The sequence below is a fragment of the Drosophila gunungcola genome, assembly GCF_025200985.1.
Source record: "Drosophila gunungcola strain Sukarami chromosome 2L unlocalized genomic scaffold, Dgunungcola_SK_2 000007F, whole genome shotgun sequence".
In the NCBI taxonomy this organism is placed as follows: domain Eukaryota; kingdom Metazoa; phylum Arthropoda; class Insecta; order Diptera; family Drosophilidae; genus Drosophila; species Drosophila gunungcola.
The window spans coordinates 3,804,313-3,815,579 of NW_026453162.1; the positions used below are offsets into that span (position 1 = coordinate 3,804,313).

An 11,267-nucleotide genomic window follows, 5' to 3' on the forward strand; every position below is an offset into this window, starting at 1 on the left:
AACACGTATTTTTTTTAAAATGAGTCATGTTTTGTTTCTAATGTTAATTTTTTCGATTTTTCGGTCAATCGAGAATGATTTTGTATTTTTGGCTATTGCTTTGCAATTGTTTAGTCGAATGTAATAATTAAAAGGTTATTTGTTTACATTATTTCAAACAAGTAAGTAAGCAAACAACGGCAAGCCGAAGTTAATGTAATGTAAACGACTTACTTTAAATAGAAATAATAAAGAACAATTTTTTTGTTAGATAATATATGTTTATTTAGGCACAAATAATATATAATTGAATTTTATTTCTTTAGGGTGCATAGTTTAGTTGGAATAAAATATATGACCTTAGCAGTTTTTTGCAAAAAAAGTTCATTAGATGTTTACTTATATATGTTTATATGTTTTTCAAAGAAAACTTTATATTCTGTTAGAATAAAAATAATATTAAAAATTATTTTTACCGATCAAGGTGTTTTCAAATTCATCAAAGTTCACTTTTCGCTCACCTGTTTGAGACGGTTCCACAAAACTGATTGAAACTTGAAATAAAACAACACAAGAAAGTTCTGAAAATATAATGACAACAGAAAACAGTGCATAAATAACTGATAACTTTCTGATCGGTTATTATTACAACAAAATTATTGAAAGCAAAGTTAAAACCGTTATTTTGAATTTTTTAAATGAAAAACAGCGGAGCTATATGTTTGTTTCATTTAACTTTCCGATTTTTCCATTTGGGTTTTAAGAATATAAAAAAAGTAAATTTTTAAGATTTAAACCATCTATATATCTATATCTTTAGTTACAGTACCGCATTGGTAAAAAAAACCCCAATTCTTTAAAATAAATTTTAAACAAACTCATACGGACGGACAGGCAGTCGGACTTGGCTAGATCGACTCGGCTATTGATCCTGATCAGAAATAAAATTTAATCATTATAGGGTCAGAAAATCCTCCTTCTAGCTGTTAAATACATCTCAACGTATGTATTAAAGTTGCCTTTCTGGCACACTTGCAACATACTTGAGTGCAGAACCCTAATTTTCCTAAAAAAGAAAACAATTGCTAGGAAGTTTTAACTATAACTAATCTGTTTTAACTATTTTTTTAACTAAAAGGGTGTTTCCACTGGCCATCTTCGAGGTGGAGGAGAACTCTCCGGTGCCGCACGACAAGACGGAGTTGCAGGAGTTCCTGCGCACAGGCAAAGCCATTCCCTTCCACAAACGGGTCTGCGCCAGTTGCCACGGTGTACCCAAGTCCAAGGAGTGGATGTCCGCCAACGAGACGGACGAACTGAGTGTGTTTCACATAGGTACTGGACTCAGAATTAGATGATCCCTTTGGAACAATATATTTTACTCTTTTGCCTATTGCCTTCGCAGGAAAACGAACTGGTTACTATGTTCATTGGGAGCCGATCTACATTGGAACGCATGCGGATCCGCACTACGATGAGCGGCTCAGCTGGGAGGGAAAAAGCGACAAGATGCCTCAGGTGAGTGCTGTGAATAACTGTGTTCGGTACGAAAACAATAATGACAATTGTTCCCAGGGCTATGCGCTTTGCGTACTGGACTACGAGTTCCACATACTGGACAACGCATTTCTGGTGCACAAGCCGGGCATCAAGGTGCTGAAGAAGGACAATCGCCGGGCCATGTTGTCCGGCAAGACGAACCAGCTGATACGAAAGATCATCTACCCCGAACTGAAGATCATGTACGGCATGCGCAAGGGATGTGCGATATAGTAACTAATACTGATACCAAGCTGAGCTCAGTCCCGATCGAACGGCGAGGAGGCCAAGGCGAAAAGACTACAACCCACTTCACTATTACTTTTTGCAATGCTATAGATCGGTAGTGTGGACTATACCGATTCCGATACCGATTCCGATTCCCCTTATAGCTTTGGATGCGCACTGCGAGTGCGAGTGTGTGTTTTACAACTAGCTAGAGACTTAGGCCTAGGACTAATAGGGCATTATAGGTAGTTAGAGTAAGCTTTAGGTCAGGTCGTGTAACGCCATGTGGGCCTATTGGGTTTTTAATCGTTCTGGGTTACCCTCTTTCTACTCTGCAGAGCCCTGAGAGCACGGCCTCAATTGGTTTAACATAGTTAAATGTGGCTTTTAAATATCATGCTGTATTCCATTTACCAAGCCATTCTTGAGCTGAATTAGCAGCCAACGAACTAATACCAATCGCTGTTAAAGCGTCCACATCCACAGGCATAGATTTGATCCACTTCCATGAACTTCTGTAAATAGTAACACACTTGAAACCATTTACTGGGCCTTGCCCCTCTCCTGCTCTCCTGCTCTCCGGCCACAACTGGAGGCTTGAGCTATAGGGATTTCCACTACTCAAAGGCAGTCATTATCAGTTACTTTTAGGTTAGGCCATTAACTTAAGTATATCGTTATTTAGCCGAATTTTCCATATGCATCCATTTACGAGCTGAAGATAGGTTTTCAATTAATGGATTTTATTTTCAAAATACTCAAGAGAGGCAATGAGAGCAACATTATTTTTGTATACCAGGGCGATATTCCTAATCGACATCAGCAACAACAACAACAGTCTTACCATTTTGCGTGTCTGTACTTGCATTAAACAATGTTTTCTTGGGCACTGTAGACTTACTGTAAAGACCAAAACGTAGATTAGACCGATACCGGGCCAAAACAATTCCAGCGTTAAATTTTTGACTTGAATAGTAGGAATCATTGAATTGGAACCTATTAAATAGACTTTGAGAGTTAAATCGTAGTAGTTATAGCGGTAAAATAAAAAGGCTAAAGACAAGTTTCAGCAAAACACAATTACTATTAAAATTTATACAAGAAAACACACACTGAGAATTGATTTGCTTACTTACCGCTCTGAATGGTAGGCAAAGCAATTAATGCAATTGAAGATTACATTTCAAAAAGCATAAATGCGAACCGTGATATTTGTACTAGTAAAGCGATATGGAGATGTTAAACCTAATTAATAAGAAACAAAGGGGACGATCGGAAACAGAGATCAGAGACCCATGCATTAAACTTAACCTAACTTTAGTTTTGTATATGTTTTTTATTAGTGTTGAACATTAAGTCAAACTTGTGCACATATAAATGTTAAAAACAATAGGTATTGTGAGATCGAATCCGCAATTCGATGCCGAGTGAAATGCTGAAGGTTTTTGTTGCGTATGCCTTATCGAGTTAAAGAGAAATAATAGTAACTAAGCGGTCGATTTTTAGGGAGTTACAAAAATATTAGTACTTAGCTGAGAAACGCAAATTTTACGTATGTTGTTGAATATTTAATAAAAGTACATATTTGAAGTGACTTGGGAACAACATACAACAATTGGTGTTTGTATTTATTTCACATTTAGTTCATACTTGATTTAGCTAGGACCGTTTATCAGATCAAGTCTTACACTTATTCGCTCAACAAAATTGTTTCGATTATATACTTTCCATAAGTAAGACTAAAATATCACTAAAACTATCGAAAGTTGTTGAAAAAGTAGCTAAGAGCAAATTAAAAAATATAACTAGAATAAAAAGATTTGAATTAACGGATATATTTGTATGATGTAATGTAAAGTGGAAAAGTGCCTTAGACAAAACGAAGAATATAAAACATTTGTAAGAATCGATGCAGTTGAAATATTTTCTGAGTTTACTTTTAATTTGCAACGCCTTGTGTTCAGAACGGCTAAAGGCATACAGCTTATTTTTGTATGTAGATAAATAAAACCTTTCGGCAATGTATTAAACTGTATATGTACATAAATATTTCATTGAAATGATATATTTTTGAAAACTTTGAGTCGATGTATCTTTTCCAATTAAATGAGTCTTCTTAATGATTCAAACCCTGCCAATTCATAAATTCCTCTTACTGTACGAAGAATACTTTCAGTTTATTTTTTAAATGATTTTGTTAAAATCAACACTTACTTTGACCACGAGTCTTTAATCGTACATTTTGGACTTACACATATTTAATGAACGCCTCATATGTCTTAACATAACTTTTGTAAGAGTCAAGTGCAAATCTGCTGAGCATGGACTATTAGCTAAAATCTAAGGAAAGCTACACATAAACAGAAAAAAAACTGATGAAATAAAGAAGAAAAAATAAAATAATGTAAACGTGTATTATTCTCCTTACTTATTACTTAATGGCTCTCGTACGACCTGGTATTATTTACATTAATTTAACGATATTCTCCTGAAACAAGACTTAAGGATAACTCGAAATAAGTTAATATGCCTATTTCTTGAGCTGGTAGGCCGTTTATATAACCTAATTGTTGGTTGATTGTTGAGAAGAATGAGGCTTGTTGGAAGAATTTAACATCTTAAGTAAAACAACTCTTTGATTACCGAAATTGGTTAACGAAAACTCGAAATAAAAACAAGAATGGCTTAAAAACGGGCATGGAACATCAAATTACGTTAGGTGCAATTTGTTTTAGACCAATTGCAACAATAATATCAAAGTCTTGTTGGGCGAGCATTTTGTTGAATTGTCTTTTATAATGGAATTATTTACACAAGTGTGATTTTTGCTATATATCTTAAATGTCTCTTCTGTCACATTTAACTGCTTCTTTTGTCATAACTTATTTAATCATTAGTTCTCTAAAAATCCCCACAACCTGAGTTAAAGCCTAATGCCAAGATCATTGTCGGATTGTCGTGATTGGTACGGCCTCATGGGCGCAGTCGGCCTTGACTTTTTATTGGATTTTCTGGTTTCTTTTGATTTTTGGTTGGCTGCTCGACGAAATCAAGAGTGCGAATTATGCAAATCAAATTCAAAATAAATTAAATACAGACGTCGTTGTTTAATACTAAGCTGAAACTGTGAGCAGAACTTGCTTAGATGATGAGCTGACTCATCTCAAGCGAAAGGAAGCTTTTTTGTCTGTTGAAATTTATGACATCTGATGTCTTTTTTTATTTCGCTGTTTTGTTTTTTTTTGTTGCACCTGAGGCAGCGGCGCTGGCAAAAGCTGATGCGAATCCCAACTGGCAGAGGAAGATCAGCAAGCTCCGGCGTCGGCTCGGCTCGTTGTGATCATCATCTTGAAGAGCTTCAGCTTCAGCTTGAGATTCATATCACCAGTTAATATCTGCGTTGCGTTTCTAGCGCAAAACAGTCGAAATTGTCAGCTCGTTGGGTGAGCATCGCACGAGCTCTCCTCTAGTTTAACGTTCAGTGCCCACATTGACCGCCTTTGTGTCTAAATCCCAAGGATTTAACAATATATTTACCATGGCTAAAATACTAATCAGTGCTTTGTTGTGCGTTGCCATGTTTGGCTCGATGGGTTAGTACTTTTACAATTTACTTTTAACAATTTTACTGCCAAAACGATTTAAACAATTTAAATCTTTGTGGTTGTACGATATAAGCAAAAAGAATACAATAGGTGATGTATTCGGAAACATACTTATAATTCATTTCATCTCCAACTATTAAGAAAGGGTGTTAATACTACAAACAACTCTTTACTGTTGTTATCTGTTTTTGATTTTAATTACTACTGAAAGCTATAATATAATATGACAAGCCGGTGGGGCAAGTTTCCCTTAGACTTTGGCGCATCCTACAATTATTTCGCATAATCTGCATTGCTCAGTTGTTTGAGCAATTTGCAGCATTGAGACTGACGTGACGATGCGATTTCATAGGATGGGGTTATTCGGCTCACATTCACAATGTTTCACAATACCAGGAAATCACACGAATCAGCAAAAACTAAAGGAAGAGAAAAATGCACACGAGAAAATGAATTGGCCAAGTAATACTAATATTTAAAGTCACACCCAAATTTCATTCATATTTCAAGGTCAGCTGGCAGTATTTTCAAAAATTTAATTCACACGTTGTAGCAGGTAGAAAAAAGTGGATATTGCATAACCTTTGGCTGGCGTTGGTCCATTGGGTGATCTCGTCGAGCACCGTCGACGCCATGAAACGAGTTTGTCTGGCGGATAGCGGTCAGACTTGTTAGGGGGAGCTGCTGGCGACAGATCGATCTCGATGCGTGCGCAGCCGGTTGTTGTGACCTTTAAGCGTCTTTGCACCTTCTCGGGGGAGCTCTTTTAATTTGGTTCACCATCTTCACCATGCCAACTCTTGGTTAGAAACAAATGACAGCAAAGCGCTTACGTTTTACAACCACTCGTGACATTTTAGACGTAATATTTATGTTTATCAACCAATCATACCTTTAAAAAATCTCGCAATGATCCGTCTAATTTGTGTTTAATTTGGACAAAAAATCATATATGGATCAATTACTTTTTTTCTATGCAAAATAAAAATGTTTTTTTTCCAATTTTTTTTATTTTTATTTGTTTTCAATTTGCAAAAAAAAAAACGTTCTCTACCAAGGAGGGCTCTTTCCTATATTTTAAAACAAAAAAATTAATAAGATTCTTAAATTAAATTTAATATAGGCGATCCTTTGAATAGTAATTATAACTTTTTCAAACAATAAACCGTTTTTTTTTAAATTATTCGATTGCGTTTAACATACAAATTTCAATTAAATCAAACCTCGCGTTTTAAAATTTTTTAAAGAAAAAATTAGTTTTATGCAAGCTGTTGCATAAGCCAGATCACTCAGCTTGATCTTATATATCTTAATAACAACATCAGACAAGATTCTCGATAACATAAGTATGAAATTCAATCTGTTTCCCATAGAAAGGAAAACAACGTTAATAAAGAGAGAATTTTTTTTGAATTATATAAATGAAAGTGTATTTTTATGATTTGTTGTTACCAACTCGTAAGCTGAACATTGCTTTGGTGTTAGGGTTTTCTGAGCACAAGTGCATACATTGTTATTCCCGTTGTTCGTATATGTTACGGGTAGAAGGAAGCGTTTCCGACCCTATAATGTATTTGAATCCTTGATCAGGATCAATAGCCGGTCAATCAATCCATGTCCGTCTGTCTTTCCGTCTGTATGTCTGTCCGTATGAAGGTCGAGATCTGGGAAACTATAAGACCCTGAGGTGTGGGAGATAACATGCAGTTCTATCTATGCCTTTGCAGTGCAAGCTTGTTTCAAAATGTAGCCACTTCCACTCTCACGCCCACAATTTGCGAAAGTTTTTTCTGTCATTCTGAAACATCATAGAAGCTAGTTATAAAGCGTTGTATGTTTATTAGGGTAAAACCTGTCGACATATACCCTCAATCTTACAAACTGTTCTTTTATTTTAGAAGTTGTTGCCAAATATGTAAGTTTCCGGTAGATGGCACCACCTAATCCCCAATTATTTTTTGGGGGTATATTTATTACGAAATTGGTTAGCTGAGCAACGGGTATCTAATAGCAGGGGTACTCGACTTCAGCTGTTTTTCTTGTTTTGGTTTCAAAAGCCTCTTACTTGCTATTTCATTCTTTCATACTTCGAATGTCCTGTAGGGAACGTTGTGGAATATGGGGCGAAACAGTCCGGTGGCTCGAAAAGAACACCCCCGGTTTTTCGGCCGCGCGAAAACGAAGCTTTTTGGTATCGCTCTATAAATTGCTGAAAACAAAGAAGCTTCACTAACCGGTTGGAACATACGTAGATTTATAAATGAAACTTATAAAAAATATTTAAACAAATAACAATTTCAATTTTATAGCTCTGTTAAAAGCCACCCCCTCCACTCAACACGAGTAGGTCGGCAATATAGTTAAGGTAGCTAGAAATCGCATATCATAACCTGTGCGCCATAATTGGTATAGAAAACAAATTTTTTTTTTCTCAAAACTTTGTTTTTTTAAATCACTTACACGATTACTGAGAAAGTTGAAAATTTGCACACACTTTTCCAATACGAATAATGCTATCTATTGCGTAAAAATACATTTTGAAAATTGGCAATAACAAAATATTTATTATTAAGCAAGAACTTTGTAAAATTTAATTGAAAGCGTGTCACTTGCCTTATATTTAGTTTTCCAAATTTCGGGGCTCTCAAACGAATGCACAAGATATCTCTTTACAAACAAAATTTGTTTTGTCGGTTTCTTAGCAATACAATTAGCGCGAGTGTACGCAGATTGAGAAGTAACGCCATTGTTTTGAGAAATCTAAACAAATAATATTTCGTAAAATTGGATTTCCTAATTTCAAACTGAATCGTCTCCGGTCTGTTGTGCAATGATGGATTGAAGATTTATTCTTGTGCGACCAGAATAATAAAACAAGAAGGAACGCTATGGTCGACTATTGTATACTTGTTATTGCTAAACAACTTAGGTTTTAGGTGGCACCATTGGCCGAAAAATTTACATTTATGCTAATGACTTCTAAAAACAATGGTTTGACAATTTTTGTACAATCTCTTAGAGTGACGTTGACAGACTTTCGCGATTTGTAGGCTTTAGAGTGGGCGTGGCTTTGTTTTAAATAAACTTGCGCTGCGTGGGTATAACTTGAATCTGCATGTTTAATCCCAAAGCTCTACCTTTTATAGTTTCCGAGATCAGCGTTTTTATTATACAATAATTCTGACAATTCGTAGCAACAGACTGACTGTTAAAGCTGACAGTTCAACTACTTAACACACTGGTTCTCATATTAATGTTCTATACTGTAGAATATATATTGTCAGCTTGCTTGCTGACTAGACGACTAATTATTGAGTTTTAAATGTTGAAACTGCGCGAAAGGGCTTAAGTATTGTTTAATTTAGATTAATTGCCTTATTTTTAAGTTTTTCAATGCGATACTTTGTAATTTTTCTCGCTTTCACACTTAGTTTAGACAGTTAGTCGAATTAAAGCCCATCTCAAGGGTCAATTTTTTTTTTAAATTGTATTAAATGAACGTTTTAAAATAAAACAAACATGGTTTCAACAGTCGAGGTGTGTGCTCACGACTCATTTAAATGTTACAACCAGCGTATGAGTGTGTTACATCGCGGGTAGGAAAAGACAATCCCTTGTCGCGTCTGAGTTTCCCACGAAAAGCTCGATCATAAGGCATGTAAAGTGTGACAAATAGCTAAAAAGAGAGGCAGTTTCCCATCATAAATCATTAGAGGTAAGCGCGCCACCCCACGCAGTTGATCTATATTGACCGACATCTGCCATCTCTTCCAGCTGCCGCCGCCGCCGGAGGATGTCGCGAGGCGAACGGAACCGCCCCCGTGTCCGGATCCTGCGATGCCTACATCGAGTGCAGGAACGGAGTGGCCGAGGAGAAGCTCTGCCCCGACGGCCTGCTGTACAACGAGAAGTCAACGGGCTACCCCTGCGGCTATCCCATCGACGTGGAATGCACCCAGGGCCAGAGCCGGCTGCAGAGTGCCCAGCCCACGGAGGACTGCCCCCACCAGTTCGGCTACTACCGCATGGGCGACGCCAGCCACTGCGGCCAGTTCATGAACTGCGCCGCCGGCAAGGGCTTCGTGTTCGACTGCCCCGAGGGTCTGGCCTGGAACCCGGCCACCTACAAGTGCGACTGGCCCGACCAGGTCGAGGACTGCGACGCCGAGGCCTTCCTGGGATTCCGCTGCCCGGCCCTGGCGCCCAAGTCCGAGCTGCTGGGCGAGCAGGAGGCGGACTACACCTTCCATGCCTCGCCGGACAACTGCCAGGTGTACTTCATCTGCATCGAGGGCCGGCCGCGCCGCATCGGGTGCGGGGAGGACCAGGCCTTCAACCAGGAGCTGAAGCAGTGCGACGACATCGACAACGTGCCCAACTGCAGCAGTGCCATCCGAGAGAAGGGCGCTCAGATCAAGGCCGCTCGTCTTCACGCCAAGAAGAACTGAGTCACAAGAAGGCGGCCATCCATTCCAAGCACACAGGCCCCATGGCGATAGGTTGCTCGAGTTTTCTAGTCTGTAGTTAATGATTTTGGCAAACTGATTGCTCACATTTTGCTGGTAACAATAAAAAACGATAAGCGTAAAGAAAACCCAAAGAATCTTTTTTTTTAAAACAGCAAAAAAGGTAGCAAACTTCGGCAAGCCGAAGTTCATATACCCTTGCAGCTATTGCAAAAATTAAATAAAACATAAGTCGATAAACCGAACTATAAGATTTGCTCCCCGGTAACAGGTCTTTCGCTCTCGTAAATATTTGAGCTGCGTTTTTCAAATTTGGTCATGTTATAACATGACTTTAACTTCCAATATTAAGGATCAATTGTAATTGCAAAAATGTTGTTGCATCGATACATATTGACCGATTAAACAGAGCCTAATCGACCAACAATATATTTATGTAGTTTTCAAGGTCGAAAACGCTTCTGTTTACCTGTTACATACTATTAAAAGAACACAATATACCCCTTTACACCACGAGTGATGGGTTACAAACTTGTTAATACGTCAAAAGAACCCACCTATTTAACGTCCTGCTTTGTGAATTATAGTGCTCGGCTCAGCGGAATGCCCCTCGCCCAATGGACGGTTCGCATCCGGGGGTCAATGCGACGCCTACACCGAGTGCCTAGACGACGTTCCCGTGCAGAAGCTGTGTCCGGACGGCCTGCTCTTCCACCAGCGCACCAAGGCCACCGGAGAGTGCACATACGCCCCGTACTCCACCTGCAAGGAGCGGGCCCGCCTGCAGCCCGCCAACGGGACGGACGAGTGTCCGCGCCAGTTCGGCTTCTACCCGAACGGAGATGACACCAAGTGCGGCGTGTACCGCAACTGCGCCCACGGCGTGGCCAGCCTGACCAAGTGCCCCGAGGGACTGGCCTTCAACGAGGAGACCTACCAGTGCGACTGGCCCGACCTGGTGGCCAACTGCAACGCCGAGGCCTTCCTCGGCTTCAACTGCCCCGCCGCCGACCCAGCTGACGGAACCGCCCCCGAAGTGGACGTCAGCCCGGAGGGCGAACTGCGCTACTACCGCCACCCCCAGACCTGCAAGAAGTACTTCGTGTGCGTCAACGGACACCCCCGGCTGTACAACTGCGGCAAGTACCTGGCCTTCAACTCGGAGTCGAAGCTGTGCGACTTCTACAACAAGGTGCCCGAGTGCTACGCCCTGCTCAAGGAGAAGCAGCGCCTCAAGGCCGAGAAGCAGAGCCAGCAGGTGGCTCAGCCAGAGGCCTAGGCCCTTGGACTCGCAGAGAAACCGAAGGATTCCCAGAGGCTGCAATCTGCACACTTGTTGTGCAATGATTTCATAATCATACTATAATAATCGTTTAATGTTGTAAATATGTAACTGCTTGTTGTTTATGCATTAAATAAATAAGTAACACTTGTATATATATACACACAA

At 39.3% G+C, this 11,267-nt stretch overlaps 2 protein-coding genes across 12 annotated transcripts in view; both read left to right on the forward strand.

The window, feature by feature from the left end:
• The window catches only part of LOC128253138 (beta-1,4-glucuronyltransferase 1), a 46,703-nt gene extending 42,797 nt beyond the window's left edge, over nucleotides 1–3,906 (forward strand). For all 10 annotated transcript variants that reach the window (XM_052981319.1, XM_052981324.1, XM_052981326.1 and 7 more), the window contains 3 exons: nucleotides 1,118–1,314; nucleotides 1,385–1,497; nucleotides 1,555–3,906. In XM_052981319.1, coding sequence (XP_052837279.1) covers nucleotides 1,118–1,314; nucleotides 1,385–1,497; nucleotides 1,555–1,752 — 508 coding nt within the window. In that variant the 3' untranslated portion in view covers nucleotides 1,753–3,906. The remainder of the gene's footprint in view (nucleotides 1–1,117; nucleotides 1,315–1,384; nucleotides 1,498–1,554) is intronic.
• Nucleotides 3,907–5,059: 1,153 nt separating this feature from the next.
• LOC128253168 (protein obstructor-E) lies at nucleotides 5,060–11,267 on the forward strand. Of its 2 annotated transcripts, none has more exons than XM_052981385.1 (2): nucleotides 5,060–5,339; nucleotides 10,405–11,267. In XM_052981385.1, the coding sequence occupies exons 1-2, from the start codon at nucleotides 5,285–5,287 to the stop codon at nucleotides 11,094–11,096; spliced, it is 747 nt and encodes a 248-aa protein (XP_052837345.1). In that variant the 5' UTR covers nucleotides 5,060–5,284; the 3' UTR covers nucleotides 11,097–11,267. The 2 variants fall into 2 exon arrangements, with proteins under 2 accessions (XP_052837345.1, XP_052837346.1); XM_052981386.1 differs by lacking the exon at nucleotides 10,405–11,267 and adding an exon at nucleotides 9,126–9,954 and having other exon boundaries at nucleotides 5,122–5,339.